General features: G+C 34.6%; 1 protein-coding gene across 5 annotated transcripts in view; it reads left to right on the top strand.

Moving 5' to 3' along the window:
* The window catches only part of ANKRD26 (ankyrin repeat domain containing 26), a 107,885-nt gene that overhangs the window by 65,275 nt on the left and 26,008 nt on the right, over nucleotides 1-16,602 (top strand). For 4 of the 5 annotated variants that reach the window (XM_082385176.1, XM_082385177.1, XM_082385174.1 and 1 more), the window contains 8 exons: nucleotides 1,390-1,560; nucleotides 3,355-3,388; nucleotides 3,672-3,813; nucleotides 7,216-7,429; nucleotides 9,303-9,486; nucleotides 10,104-10,241; nucleotides 12,909-13,865; nucleotides 15,253-15,405. In XM_082385176.1, coding sequence (XP_082241302.1) covers nucleotides 1,390-1,560; nucleotides 3,355-3,388; nucleotides 3,672-3,813; nucleotides 7,216-7,429; nucleotides 9,303-9,486; nucleotides 10,104-10,241; nucleotides 12,909-13,865; nucleotides 15,253-15,405 — 1,993 coding nt within the window. The remainder of the gene's footprint in view (nucleotides 1-1,389; nucleotides 1,561-3,354; nucleotides 3,389-3,671; nucleotides 3,814-7,215; nucleotides 7,430-9,302; nucleotides 9,487-10,103; nucleotides 10,242-12,908; nucleotides 13,866-15,252; nucleotides 15,406-16,602) is intronic. The other variant, XM_082385175.1, reaches the window with a different exon arrangement.

Raw genomic sequence — 16,602 nt, 5'->3', positions numbered from 1 at the left:
TTTCATTCATTGTATTCTTCAGCTCCAAATTTTCCATTTGGTTCTTTTTTATTATTTCTATCTCTTTGTTAAACTCCTCATCTTGTTTGTGTATTACTTTCCTGATTTTGTTGGGTTGTCTTTCTGTGTTTTCTTGTAGCTCACTGAGTTTCCTTAAAACTACTATTTTGAATTCTCTATCAGGTAGATTGCAGATCTCCATGTCTTTGGGATTTGTTACTGGAAAATTATTGTGATCTTTTGGTAGCGTCATGTTTTCTTGATTTTTTTCATGTTACTTGAAGTTTTGCATTGCTGTCTGTGCATTTGAAGTAGCAGTCACCTCTTCCAGTCTTTAATAACTGCCCTCTCCAATGTATCCCAACTTGCATTTTTTTGTTCCAGTGGTATGCTGGCACTTCTCTGCTGGAAACCTGGATTTCCACAAAGGCTCTCTCGTCTGTGGGTGATTGTCTAAGACAGTGTTTTCCAGGGGTTCCCTGGACGTTGCTAAGAGTGGCTAGAGCCAGTTCATGGGCCATGCAGGGTCCACAGCTGGGATGTGGTCTGTATGTCTGTTACCACTTGGGTGGGCAGGACTCTTCCCAGGTCCCTTGGTGTATGGTGCTGGATCCTGCAACTCCCACAAGGCCACTTTTGTCCATGAATAGATGCCAAATTGTTGCTGGTGGTGGAGGAATACTATGAGGTACCTATTTTTCAGCCCTGATGCTGACATGACCCCAACATGTGGGTGTTTAAAAGTAAATTTTCCCCCCAAGATATTTCCTTGAGTTCTTCTTTCATGTTATATGTACCTCATGTTATTTTTAAAAATCATGTAAATTAAACATTATTATATATCAAAACAAAACAAAAAAATATAGTAGAAATCTAATTATTACTCCCATGTCTAAGAGTCATTACTTTTAGGTAGTGAACTTCAGCTTTTCAGTGTAGCACTTGAGGTTCTTCAGAATGTCTTTCCAGACTCATCTCTCTGCTTCCTTCCATGTATTTTGTACTTTTCCTTCCAAGTTCCTAGGAAACACCTAGATGCCATGTGCCTAATCTTTGTGCTCACATTCTAATCACCAAGTAGAATGATTTTCTCCCTTTTCTTTTCCTCAAGACCTCCTCTGTTTATTTCACCTCTTCTGTAAAGCTTTCCTGTGTTCACTTATAACTTTCATATGTCAACTCTTACATATCACATTGTATCATAATTGTATATCTGTCTTTGAAGCAAGAATTTGTATTTGCTTACATATGGTTGGTACTTCATAACAGTTTTGTGAACTAATAAATGACTTATGATGGGTAAGAGTTGGAATTTTACAAAAATTGGTTTTTTATTCTTTATCAGTAGAATTATTAGAAAACATTGGCTTTTTTATGGATTTTTTAAAGTAGCGGTCCTGGCGTGCATATGAAGGAAGTAAAGAAAAATGAAAATGAAAAATGGACATCAAAAGAATGTGTGATTACACCAATGTTTGAGAAGAATGATTCACTGATTGGTGGTCTGCTACACATGAATGATGACAGCAGTTTAAGTGGAGTAGATCAGGATGATGGCAGGTAAAATCTACAAATTCTTTATTTTTAGGTCAAGAAATATTAGCACTGAATACATTTTCTGGAAATAGAACAGCATAATATAGTGTACAGGCCACGACATGGAATTCTCAACTATACCAGACTAACGCTGCTGAAAGTTTAAGATGAGGACGAGTGGCTTTGACCAGAAGTAGTTTCAATAAATACTCCCCATGGAAGCTGGACTGTAGTGAATAAGTGTAAACGGCTCCTTAGGGAATATTTACTGGGAAAGGCAATAGAGAACTGGATGGTAACTGAAGAGGAATGTGGAGTTCAAGGGAGTTTCCTTTCTCTTTTTATGTTAAGATGGGAGTTTTTAGAGTATGTTTGTATGCTGTTGGAAATGAGCCAGTAGAGGATGCGTTTATTCAGTTTAATCTTGTTTGCATGTCCAATATTAGAAAGCTTATTGATTGTATTACATTATCTTTAAAATATTATAGTAAACTAAATGTACATAATACTTCTATTCACATATAGTTTTATGGTAAGGGCTTGTTCATTGATTTTGAGGTGTAATATTCTTATATAATTGAATATGCAGATGATTACTTAAAAGTTATTCTATCATACATAGATTTTTAAAAATTATATAATCATAAATTTACAAACATTTAGGCCATACTGAATAGGATTTAATCATTCCTTGATAATTCTAGATGACAGTATCATCATGAGTGGCTATGGTTTTGTAAGGTACTCTAAAACAGATTATGTTAACTTCACAGTGGTTTAGATTCCAGGGAAAAGGGTAAGATTTTGTTTATATTCGATAGGAAAAAAAACTAGTAACAATCTATCACAGATTATTACTTTTGGATTATAAAGTTCTAAATTACAAAAGTCATGCTTCCTGTACCAAAAGTGTCATTAACACGTATTGTGCGCTCAGTAAGTATATGTTGAATGCATGAATAAACAGCTGAATGGGTGAATGAATGCCTGTTGATGAATTTCTTTACAAAAAGCAAATCTTTATTGAAAATAGAATTCCAATATTGCCTAGGTCTAAAGTCTTTTTATTTTTAAAAAATGTCTAAGATTCAGAAATTATTATTTATAGTTATAACTAGACATGGAATAATAATACAGATTCGTTTGCTATCATATTACTTAAAAACACCTGAAAATAAATATTACCTTCTCATCATATTGTGAAACACAAGTGTTGAAGCCAGATTTCCTGGGTTTGAATTCTGGGTCTGCTGCTGATCTGCTGTATGGGCTTGGGCAAGTTACTTAGCCTTTCTGTGCTCCATTTCTTCCTGTGTAAAGGACCTAATGTATTACCTCTCTCCCAGAATTGTTGTGAGGATTAAAATGCCTTTAAGACATGTAAGGTGCTTATAATAATGCATAGCAGTTACATAGTAAGTCCTCAAAAAGCTAATATCATGATTATTAAAAAAGGGTTTCTTTCATATAAGGACTTAATACTTTCCAAATAGGTTTTAGTGCCATAAAATTAATTTTTATTGAAAATGACACTAACAAAAAACCCTGATATATTTCTTCCTATCAAATAATGCAGGTAACATTATGTTTTTTCCTTTTCCTTTGATTGTCAGCTTGATCTAATTTAATGCTTTGTTAATATTATTATGGTATATTTTCTTTGTCCTTTAATGTTACTCTTTCTATTTATTGTTTAATCTCTTTTATAGAAAATTAATTACCAATGCAAAGATTTTATGTAAAAAAACAATAGATTTAGGTATTCTTTGTATTCTAAGTATTTAATATTTGCCTGAAAAGAATCATTTGTTTTTTTAGGGCTGCAAAGGAAACATCTAACGAAAAGAACAAGGTATAGTAAAAAATTAATTATAAAAAATATTATCCTGTAGTAAAAAATTACTTTGTAAAAGGTATAGTGGAAAAATAGAAAATCTTCCTTTGTTGTAGAGACATTTACTTTGAAAAAATAATTTAGAAACACTGTTGATAAAGTTATCCCTTTGATAAAAATCTGTTCTTTTAAGAAGTATCTGTGTTTTTGCTTTAATAAAGAGATATTTATCACCTCTGTACACTTAGTATATTTTATAAATATTTTGGGGACATCGTGAAATAGTATTTTTTATTTGTAGGTCAAAGAGCAAATTAATTCTATGGATGACCTTGATGACTTAACTCAGTCATCTGAAACAGCTTTTGAGGATTGCCAGATGCTTTACTCTAATTATAAGAATTCCATGTTGCTAATTGAACAACTTGGCATGGACTGTAAAGGTAGGACCATGGCATAAATATAAAGCCTTTTTGTGTATACTGTTGTAATATTTGGTAGAATTCACCAGTGTAGCCATTTGGGCCTGGAATTTTCTTTGTGGGAAGGTCTTTAACAAGGACTTTAGTTTCTTTTTTAGATATAGGACTATTTAGTTTATTTGTTCTTTCTTGATTGAGCTTTGGTAATTTCCCTCTTTCAAGGAATTTACCCACTTAATCTGAGTTGTCAAATTTATTTACATAATGTTCATAATATTACTCTGTTAGTCTTTTAATATCTATAGAATCTGTAGTAATTTCTCATTACTCATTTCTGTGAAATTAGTAATTTGTGCCTTCTCTCTCTTTTTTTTTTTTTCATTATCAGCCTGGCTAGAGGTTTATCACTTTTATTCATCTTCTGAACATATTTGGTTTCACTGATTTTTAAAAAAATTTATTTATTTATTTATTTATTTTTGGCTGTGTTAGGTCTTCGTTGCTGTGCGCAGGCTTTCTCTAGTTGAGGCGAGCGGGGGCTACTCTTCGTTCAGTGTGTGGGCTTCTCATTGCTGTGGCTTCTCTTGTTGTGGAGCACGGGTTCTAGGTGCATGGGCTTCAGTAGTTGTGGCATGCGGACTCAGTAGTTGTGGCTTGCGGGCGCTAGAATGCAGGCTCAGTAGTTTTGGCACACAGGCTTAATTGCTCTGCAACATGTGGGATCTTCCCGGACCAGGGATCAAACCCGTGTCCCTTGCATTGGCAGGTGGATTCTTAACTATTGTGCCACCAGGGGAGTCCCTCATTGATTTTTCCATGTCTTTTTTGTTTCGTTTGTTTTGTTTTTTTCTCATTGATTTTTTTCTTCGATGTTTTTTATTTCCTTTCTTCTGCTTGCTTTGGGTTTACTTTGCTCTTTTTTAAAAAATATTTATTTTATTTTATTTTATTTTTGGCTGCGTTGGGTCTTAGTTGTGGCACACGAGATCTTTCGTTGCAGCGTGTGGGCTTCTCTCTCTAGTTGTGGTGTGTGGGCTTAGTATTTGTGACACTCCAAATGGGGTGTGGGCTCCAGCGTGTGTGGGCTCTGTAGTTGCGGCATGCTGGCTCTCTAGTTGTGGCTTGCGTGTTCAGTAGTTGCAGCGGGCGGGCTTAGTTGCCCCACTGCATGTGGGGTTTTAGTTCCCCGACCAGGGATCAAACCTGCATCCCCTGGATTGGAAGGCAGATCCTTAACCACTGAACCATTGGGGAAGTCCCCTAATTTGCTCTTTTTCTGGATTTTTATGTTGGAAGCCAAGGTCATTGATTTGAGACCTTCTTTTCTAATATAGACATGCAATGCTATAAATTTTCATGCAAGTAAGCAGCATTCTACAAATTGTAATATATTATGTTTTCATTTTCATTCAGTTCAAAATACTTTGTAATTCCTCTTTTCATTACCTCTTTAATCCAAGGGTTATTTAGATGTGTGTTATTTAGTTTTCAAATATTGGAGTATTTTCCAGAAATATTTTTGTTCTTGATTTCCAATTTGATTGCTTTGTGGTCAGAGAACATACTTTGTATGGCTTAAATCCTTTTGACTTACTCCTTTATTTTATAAGCCAGAATATAGTCTTTTTTTGGTAAGTATTCCATGGCTACTTGAAAAGAATGGTGGTGTTCAAGTCTACAGTATCCTTGCTGATTTTCTGCCTGCTCTTTCTGTCACTTATTCATTGAGGGGTATTGAAATCTCAGACTGTAATTGTGGATTTGTCTATTTTTCTTTGCATTTCTCTCAAGTTTTGCTTTATATATTTTGAAGTTATTAGGTGCATAAACGTTTAGGGTTGTTATGCTTCTTATTTTATTTTATTTTTTTAAATTGAACCATCTTTTTCCCTTTATTTATTTATTTTTATTTATTATTTTATGGCTGTGTTGGGTCTTCGTTTCTGTGCGAGGGCTTTCTCTAGTTGCGGCAAGTGGGGGCCACTCTTCATCGCGGTGCGCGGGCCTCTCACTATCGCGGCCTCTCTTGTTGCGGAGCGCAGGCTCCAGACGCGCAGGCTCAGTAGTTGTGGCTCACGGGCCCAGTTGCTCCGCGGCATGTGGGATCTTCCCAGACCAGGGCTCGAACCCATGTCCCCTGCATTAGCAGGCAGATTCTCAACCAATGCGCCACCAGGGAAGCCCTGTTATGCTTCTTATTAATTGACACTCTTATCATTATGAAATGACCTTGTTTATTGCTGGTAATGTTTTTTGCTCTGAAGTCTACTTTGTTTGGTATTAATATAGCCACTCTAGCTTAGCTTTGTTTTGTCACATGTTAGTGTGGTATATCTTATTTCTTACCTTATTACAAATTTATGTCTGTATGTTTAAAGTGCATTTCTTATAGGTGGCATACAGTTTGGTCTTGCTTTTTGATCCAGTCTGACAATCTGCTTTTTTTTAAAAAAATTAATTAATTAATTTATTTATTTTTGGCTGCATTGGGTCTTCATTGCTGTGCACGGGCTTTCTCCAGTTGCGGCAAGTGGGGGCTACTCTTCGTTGTGGTGCGCAGGCTTCTCATTGCGGTGGCTTCTCTTGCTGTGGAGCACAGGCTGTAGGCCCAAGGGCTTCAGTAATTGTGGCACGTGGGCTCAGTAGTTGTGGCGCACGGGTTTAGTTGCTCCATGACATGTGGGAGGACCAGGGCTCGAACCTGTGTCCCTGCATTGGCAGGTGGATTCTTGACCACTGCGCCACCAGTGAAGTCCCTGACAATCTGCTTTTTAATTGAGGTTTTCAGACCATTTTCACTTAATGTGATTATTGATATAGTAGGTTTGAATCTGTCATTATGCTGTTTGATTTCTGTTTGTCCCATCTGTTCTTTGTTCCCCTTTTCTTTTTCTGCCGTCTTTTAGATTAATCGAGTAATTTTTATGGTGTAGTTTTATTTCTTTTTTGTTTTTTTGGTTTATTAACTGTAACTCTTTTGTTTCGCTATTTTAGTAGTTGCTTTAGGGTTTACAGTGTTTTACTTAGGGTTATCACAGTCCACCTTCAAGTAATATTGTACCACATCATATATAGGGTAAGAATATTACAAAAGAGTTTACTTCCACTTCTTCTCTCCTTGCCAGATCCTCCTGGATCTGTGGGATTGTAGTTTTCATTAAGTTTAGAAAGTTGTTGGCCATTCTTTTCTTCAAATATTTTTTTTCTATCTCTTTCCTCCACCTCTTTAGGGCATTGTATATTTAGCCACTTGAATTCCTGGTCAGGGAATTAATTAAGATCCCTCACGCTGTGCGGCATGGCCAAAAAAAAAAAAATGTATTTGTTCAATGTATGGATGAGTGAAGGTGAAAATGCACAGTGCTTTATACACAAAAATTACTCATATATTTTATTTCTATCTTTGTTTTCTTCCTAATGCAGATTCTGTTAGCTTATTGAAAATTCAGGATGCAGTTCTTTCATATGAAAGATTAATAGAACTTAAAAAAAATCACTGTGAACTACTTACAGGAAAAAATAAAAAAATGGAAAGTAAGGTTAGTGGGCTACAAAAGGAGCTATCAGAAACAAAAGAAATGAAATCACAGTTAGAGCATCAAAAAGTGGAGTGGGAACAAGAGCTCTGCAGCTTGAGGTATTGAACATCTTGGTTTTAAAGAAATATTTGAACTGTTTTTATTTACTGTAATACTACAGATGGGTATTTACTTTAATACTATGGGAAGTTTTATAATTGCTAACTTACCTGCTGGGATTTTACAGGGGAGAAAACTCCATTAGTATTGTAGAGTGTGAAATTCTTGGAAATAATACAGCAAGTTCTTAACAGTGAATACTTCTACTAATAATTTAATGTATATATTTCCAAATCATCATTTTCATGGCCATACAGAAGTCCTCCATACAGAAGCCTCATTTTTTTTTTTTTGTAATCTCTTTTTTTTTAAAAATTTTATTTATTATTTTATACAGCAGGTTCTTATTAGTTACCCATTTTATACATATTAGTGTATACATGTCAATCCCAAGCTCCCAGTTCATCCCCCACCCCCGCTTTCCCCCCTTGGTGTCCATACGTTTGTTCTCTACATCTGTGTCTCTATTTCTGCCTTGCAAACCAGTTCACCTGTACCATTTTTCTAGATTCCACATATATGCGTTACTATATGATATTTGTTTTTCTCTTTCTGACTTACTTCACTCTGTATGATAGTTTCTAAGTCCATCCACATCTCTACAAATGAACCAATTTCGTTCCTTTCTATGGCTGAGTAATATTCCATTGTATATACGTGCTACATCTTCTTTATCCATTCGTCTGTCGATGGGCATTTATGTTGCTTCCATGACCTGGCTATTGTAAACAGTGCTGCAATGAACATTGGGGTGCTTGTGTCTTTTTGAATTATGGTCATTATTTTTTTAACAAATTGAATTTCAGTTGTTTTTCATTTTTCTGTATTATATTTAATGCTATAAGGAATGTCTCTTCTATAAATTCATTTCTACATTTCTGATTATTTATTTTGAATAAATTCTTTAATATTGTGTTATTTGGTTAAAGTATGAGAACTTTTAAAAAAGGTCTTTGATCCATATGTCTAAATTGTTCTCCAGAAAGTTTATATTACTTTACACTCCCACCCACAGAAGTATGAAATGGCCATTTTTCTCAAGACAAAATTTAAAAAAAATTATGCAGTTTTATTCTTAACATATGCATGGATGAAATAAAAGGTAAAAATGGAAGGTGATTACTGATTAGTTTATTCAATTTCTCTTTCATACAGAGATAAAATTAGTTCAAAGGTTTGTGCTGAAAGCACAAAATACTCTTTATTGTTTAATTAATTAATATGGATCCTGCCTTACGGGATTTAAAATGATTTATTAAATAGATAATAATCAACAAGTTGAAAATGTTGCAAAAGAAGAAACATAAAAAGTGTGGTGCAACAGATATTAGACTCCCTAGCCTAGTCTTGGATTACAGTGTCTGAAGATATATGTTCTGTAAAAGACATCTGCAGATTTTATCTGGCACTGTAAGTCATTTAGGGGTACCTGTAGTATTTTATGAAGTTGAAATTTTATTTCTAGTGATCTTATAAACTTGTTTCTAAACAGTAGCTTCTCTTTTTAATTAGTAACTAAATTATCTGTCCTAAAGGAGGAGTAATTATGACAGTGTGGAAAACAGGGTAATTTTCGACCTAACTTCACTGAATAATTTCAAAATTTCTTTCCTACACTATTCACCAGAGTTACTCTTGACTAAAACTTACTTAAGTGGCAGAATGTTTTTTCAGTGCTACCTTTCAAGTGTATATATCTTTATGAAGAGATTGAAGTGAGGAATTAAAAATATGAGACCTAGAAAGGAAAAAAAAAACTGGAGAACAGAAATTTCATTAGGATACTAAATCAACGGGTGAAGAGACAGATCATAAAATGAACTTTTTATTTTCTAACAAAACACATTTTAAGGTAAGCATATTTAACTGCAGATTCACCCTAAAACAAGAAGAAGAGAAGAGAAGAAATGCTGACATGTTATATGAAAAAATTAGGGAGCAGTTAAGAAGAAAAGAAGAGCAATATAGTAAAGAAGTTGAAATGAAACAACAACTTGAACTCACTCTCAGAGCGCTAGACATGGAACTGAGGACTGTGAGAAATAATCTGAATCAGGTAAGTTAATCTTTGGTGAAAATTTCAAATTTCTAACACTATTTCATCAGTATTATTTATAATATCTCTTTGATTTAATATATATTATTTAGGTTTAAAACAAATAAAAAGTGTTATCTCATCCTAAATATGAACTATGACATTTATAGCTTAAATTATTAATTTCATGCCATTCTTAGCTTCTAATACATGCTCTGTGTATGTTTTCTGAATGGAGGAATGGAAGGTAAATTGAGCTTAATCATTAACATAATGATTGGCATTTTTGGTCCATTCGAAAGTAATATTCTTAATTCCAAACCATGTGTTAATTTTGGCTTTTTTATGTTAAAATACAGGCTAAATTGCCTTGAGACTGTGATGGAACTAGTTAAATGCTTTGTAAAAAGATTTTCTTTCACAATACTATATCTCCCTGTATTTTTGCTCTGTGATAAGTTTGGCAGTCATTTAAATTAAAATCTGAGTTATTCATGTGGGATAAACATCCTTGTGCTTATTTAAAAAGGCTACTTCCTTTTAACAGTTTTTTTTTTTTTTTTTAATTCTGCTCTTAAGCTTTTGACTTTTTTTTTTTAATGGTATGAGACCAAAAACCTCATGAAATGTGTCTCCAGGTTGTAGAAGAGCGAAATGACACTCAGAGGCAGCTTTCTCGAGAACAGAATGCCAGAATTTTGCAAGATGGAATCCTGACCAATCACCTTGCCAAACAAAAGGAGATAGAAATGACTAATAAGGAAATGAATTCTGAGGTATTTTCTTTAATCATTTTCAAATATTTGTGTGTATGTATCTGTATATGTATATATTTTAAAAACCAATACTATACATCATAGACAGTATAGAGGATATTTAAAACCTATTTAAGTATATTTTGGGGGGGATGATGTTTCTCGTCCATTGGATATTTAATATTTTTAATTCAAACATAATTGAATTATATTTGATTAAATTTAATTCAAGTTTTGTTTTTTTTTTTTTTTAGAAAGAAAGGGAGAAAGAAAGCTGGCCTCTAGAGTTTTTTTTTTTTTTGGCTGTGTTGGGTCTTCGTTTCTGTGCGAGGGCTTTCTCCAGTTGTAGCAAGCGGGGGCCACTCTTCATCGCGGTGCGCGGGCCTCTCACCACCGCGGCCTCTCTTGTTGCGGAGCACAGGCTCCAGACGCGCAGGCTCAGCAGTTGTGGCTCACGGGCCTAGTTGCTCCGCGGCATGTGGGATCCTCCCAGACCAGGGCTCGAACCCGTGTCCCCTGCAATGGCAGGCAGATTCTCAACCACTGTGCCACCAGGGAAGTCCCTCAAGTAGTATTTTTAATTCAAATCCATTTGTCTGCAACAGTCAAGCAGTGACATACAGTAGCCTCATCCAAGGAGAGGCTTTTAATATTTTCCATAGGAACTGATGAACTTTTCATAATCTCAAAACTATTGCTACCATCTAGAAAAGTCTGCACCCTGATGGTGGTTTAGGCAGGGAAGACCATGTGTGCTCCACCATCGACCACACTACCCGACCAAATCCCAGCACTGAATACGTTCGTGCCCTCTGCTTTGGAGTGAACATGTCAATCACTATGCACCTCATCATTTTCAGTGTCTAAATCAGAGTCTGTTCTTGGTTTCACTGTCATGTCTTTAACCAGTACCCCGTCAATGACATTTTCACATCACTTACAATTTTTCAGTATCGTAAAAGCTGCAGTATTAGTTGTAAAAACATCTTTGAGCACTTAAAAAAATTATTTCCTTAGAATAAACTTATAAAAGTTTATAAAAACAAACAAAAAAAGAAACCCCCAAAACAAACAAACAAAACAACATTATGGTTTTTGGCAGTGATTTCACTTCCTTGATAGATTAATAGAGAGGTTAGTTTATCCCTTCCACTGATGGTAAGGAGGAAAGGTATAGCCAGTTCAGAGACCGTATTTTGGATGTCATTCTTCTACTTGTGAGAAAATTAACACTTTGCTCCATGTAGTGTCCTATTTCAGTACAAGGAACTTTTGAAAATAGTGATAGATATGCCATAATATTTATTTAGTGATAATTTATTAAGTATTTTATTTTTAGTGAAACAGTTCATTGTATTTCCCCCTACCTTACTATTTTAAGCATTATGAAGAGAGAATGAAAGTTATTGCAGCAGCGAATAATCTCATGATTTTCTAAGATCGCTATAAATTTTACCTTATTTACCACTAGTGTATGCACCATTAGTGAAATATAAGGTTTATTTTGTATTTATATGTTTGTACTAGAGAACTAGCTGTGGTTTGGTGTAAGAGGACTCATAGTAAAGTCAGAAGACCTGGGGAAAAGCCTGCAGCTTGCTTGTATTTTTAACTTCCTCACTTCCAGGACTGTCATAGCTAAATGAGTTAATTGATATTTGTAGAAGTGCTTAGTACAGTTATCAGTAGATGTAATTCTTGTAACTGACTATAAAAATATTAGAAACAGAATATTTATGGAATATTTTCAGGAAAAAAAATTTTTTAGGAAATTTAATCTGTCAAAATATATACAGAGCTAAGGCTTTTACTATGGGGTAGCTGTATAGGTTAGATAGCAGATGTAATTTTTTTTAAGATAGTGGGTGGTATTTTATTTTATTTTTTATTGAAGTATAGTTGATTTACAATATTGTGTTAGTTTCAGGTATACAGCACAGTGATTCAGTTTATATATATATATATATACCTTTATAGATTCTTTTTCCAAATATTGAGTGTAGTTCCCTGTGCTACACAGTAGGTCATTGTTGGTTATCTGTTTTTTATATAGTAGTGTGTATATATTAATCCCAACCTCCTAATGAATCCCTCCCCCTCTTTCCCCTTTAGTAACCATAAATTTGTTTTCTATGTCTGTGAGTCTCTTTCTGTTTGTAAATAAGTTCATTTGTATCATTTTTTTAGATTCCATGTATAAGCAATATCATATGATGTTTGTCTTTTCTGTCTGGCTTACTCCACTTAGTATGATAGTCTCTAGGTCCATCCATGTTGCTGCAAATGGCATTATTTCATTCTTTTTTATGGCTGAGTAGTATTCCATTGTATAAATATGTCACATCAGATGCAATTTTTAAGTGTAGTCAGATTTATTAATCTTTTATTTTAAGCCTTCTGGGTTTGTTATAATTTAGAGAAAGGCCTTTCCAATTCTGAGCTTCTTAAGAATTCTCTTGTGGTTTCTTTTTTGCTTTCATGGATTCATTGTCTTCAATTAAATTTTTGAACTTTTGAAGATTTCTGCTTGTAAGAAGTCTGAGGTTTGTATCCAACCTATTTTTTCCAGTTGGATATCCACTTATTGCAGTCTTTTCATTGTATAAACATATAGGTTAGTCTTTCAGAGGAAATCATGAAATGTCAATTTATTGAGTACTAGCTAAAAATCTCCTTTGTTTCACTTAGGTGTCCCATAGTCCTGAAAAAGGAAAAGATCTGTTACATAAAAACCACATGTTGCAGGATGAAATTGCCATGCTAAGACTGGAAATAGACACAATAAAATGTCAGAACCAGGAAAAGGAAAAGAAATATTTTGAGGATATTGAAATTGTAAAAGAAAAGAATAATGATCTTCAAAAGACAATAAAACTGAATGAGGAAACATTAACAAAGACAATATTCCAATATACTGGACAGCTTAATGTTCTGACAGCTGAGAATACAATGCTAAACTCTAAGCTGGAGAATGAAAAACAAAGCAAAGAAAGACTGGAAACAGAAGTGGAATCCTACCGTTCTAGACTGGCTACTGCCATACATGATCACCATCAAAGTCAGACATCAAAAAGAGACCTGGAACTTGCCTTCCAGAGAGCAAGAGATGAGTGGTTACGCTTGCAGGACAAAATGAATTTTGATGTGTCTAACCTGAACGATAACAACGAGATGCTTTCCCAGCAACTTTCTAAAGCTGAAAGTAAATTCAATAGCCTAGAAACCGAGCTCCATCACACGAGAGATGCTCTCAGAGAAAAGACTTTGGTGTTAGAACGTGTACAGAGAGACTTAAGCCAAGCACAGTGTCAAAAGAAGGAAATTGAACACATGTATCAAAGCGAACAAGGCAAAGTGAATAAATACATTGGAAAGCAGGAATCCTTAGAAGAGAGATTATCTCAACTCCAGAGTGAAAACATGTTGCTCAGACAGCAACTGGATGATGCACAAAACAAAGCCGACAGTAAAGAGAAGACAGTAATTAACATCCAAGACCAGTTTCAGGATATTGTGAAAAAACTTCAAGCTGAAAGTGAAAAACAAGGTCTGATGCTGGAGGAAAGAAACAAGGATTTAATCAACGAATGTAATCATTTAAAAGAGAGAATGTATCAGTATGAAAATGAGAAAACAGAAAGAGAAGTAAGTATCCAAGAAGAGAAATAATTCTCAGACTTCCTGAAAGAAAATTCAAAGTGATTTTGATTATGGCTAAATGTTGAATCTAGTTGAATATAAAAAATATATAGACTATAAATCTATAGGCCGTAAGTCAGCCTAAAAGCATACCTTGTATCCAGCAAATAAAGAATTAGACCTGAGAGGTGCTTTACTTGAGTAGAGACATCGTGTCACCTATGAAATTTTAAGAGATTAAGTTATAAATTGTTAATGGGTATAGACAGGTATTAGTAATTTACTCTTCTACTGCTAAGATAATAATTTTAATCTTTATGTCACCACATTTTAGTATCATGATGAAGCAGATAAATGAAACGCTCAGATCTAAAATGAATTATTTTGAAATTAAGATTCAGTTGTGTGGATTACCTTGACAGTCAATTCCAGATTTCCCAGATGAACTGATGTGTTGATGCCATATCTCATAGTCCTTTTCTTTCAGTAGCTTGTCGTAACTTTTTAGTTGATATAATTTTATTTTTATTCATGTCAATTTAAATTAATTTGGGAAATAGTTCAGCCTCAAATCATGTATTTTTATGACCTCTCAACTCTTTAAAGGCATCTACTTTTCATTAAATTATAATTTGGGATTAAAGTAGTGAGTTTTAGCAAAACTATACTTGATTTAATCTTCCCACTTCTGTTTATAATTTACTTGGAACATTTTTACAAATAATTTGCTCATAATTCTCATTTCAAGGCTCAGTTACTATCATTTGGATATAAATTTGTCCAATACAAAGAGAATTGTAGCTCTCTGTGACTTATTAATTTGGCATTGGACTCCCATTTTCAGACTAGTGAGGGGTGGCAGATTCATGAGTAGCAGGAATAGAGTGGGGGACAGGGTCATAGGGGCTGCCATAGGGAGGCAGCAGAGGCCCTGAAGGTCTCATTTTAATTCTAGGAATTGAAATGGGAATGACCTCATTTTAATTCTGAGATAGGAATCTATTGAGCACTGGATTGAATATGTGAGGATCTCTGAAGTTAATCGAAGCCCGCAGTAGAGAAGAGGGAAGATGTTCCCACCACTCATGCCATCTACACACCCATTTCTTTCTGAGACTTGAGGAGGTCCTCAAGCTCTGCAAATTGATCAGGAAGGACAGGGAGTGGATAGCGGGACTGAATCCATTGTCTAAATAACTTAATAGCGACAAGGCCAGAGGGTAACACCTTCTTTAACCAAATTCAGTGAGCAGGAAGGTGCACATACGAGAAGAAGGAGACGAATTGATGTCTGTGGTGATAGTTTTCAAAGTACATATGTTGGAGTTATCTATTATTAACATAACTTAATAATAAGGTAAGTTATAAAATCAGTGATAGAGTATCTTATTAGGCACTTGTGAGACAACTTCAACAAGAACTGGCTGATACCCTAAAAAAGCAATCTATGTCAGAGGCTTCACTGGAGGTCACGTCACGTTATCGTACTAATTTAGAAGATGAGGCACAGGATTTAAGGAAAAAATTACGTCAAGTCACAAGTCAGGTATGTATGAAATTTAACGTGTCAGTACTTAATGTATAGGATAACGTGTTTTAGGACACTAATTTTCGTGGATGGCTTTCTTTTGTATTTTCATTACAAGTAAATTTATTACAATTTTGTTATCTTTATAATGCACTTGTTTCTTAAACTCTGACTTTCATTCTGCCGTTTGCATTATATATTTTTTCTTACAATATTTACCCTTAGGAAAGTTGAGAATTGTGCATGATTCCTCACAGAAGTTGAGAGACTTTTTTTTTCTATTAAACAGTATTTTTTAGTGATATCTCTACTACCATGATGAAGCAAGCCAGATAAAATCAGAGGATAATGTTTAATGGAATGTTCCATAAAATTGTCATTTTTCATCTTCACTTTCATGAATGGATATAGTATCTGTGTATATTTATTTCATGGATTTCAGAATAACTTGTGCAGAAAGGTCATTATACAAACCAGTTGAAGTTAGGCATTGCCTTCATTTTCTTTTCATTTTAGATATATTGTAAAAGCGTAGAGATACTCAAATCGTGTATAGTATGTACACCCAAAATAGAAAATTAAGAAAATTATCTAGATCCTGCCATTGTATTTTTAAGAAAATTATTGAGATATAATTCACATATCGTATAATTCACCCATTTAAAATGTGTAGTTCAGTCTCTCCTTGTATATTCAGAGAGTCGTGCACTTGGCACCACAGTCAATTTTAGAGCATCTCCATCACCCGCAAAGGAAAACCGTGCATCCCTTAGCCATCACCCATGGCCCACATCTCCCTCAGCCCCAGCAACCACCAGTCTAATTTCTGTCTCTGCAGATGTGCCTATTCTGGGTGTTTCATATAAATGGAATCACACAGTATGTGGTCCTTTGTGATTAGCTTTTCTCATTTGACATAACGTTTTCGAGGTTCATCCATGTTATAGCGCATATCAGTACTTCCATTTCTGTTTACTGTTGAACAGCACGTTATGTGACTAAGCCATTTATCCATTCATCAGTTGATGGGCCTTTGGGTTATTTCCACCTTTGGGCTGTTAATAATGCTGCTGTGAACATTCATTTACAAGTTACTGTGTGGACATAATTTTTATTTCCCTGCTGTTGGATTTTATCCTCTGAGTTAATTGGCTGATTTCACCTTTTCTTGGCCTTTACTCATGCTGTCCTTTCTGTCTTTACAGTTTCTTTTCC

The sequence above is a fragment of the Balaenoptera borealis genome (genome assembly GCF_965194805.1).
Source record: "Balaenoptera borealis genome assembly, chromosome: 3".
NCBI lineage: Eukaryota > Metazoa > Chordata > Mammalia > Artiodactyla > Balaenopteridae > Balaenoptera > Balaenoptera borealis.
Note: the sequence above shows the minus strand (reverse complement) of the source record. Positions and strands in the feature narration are given on the sequence as shown.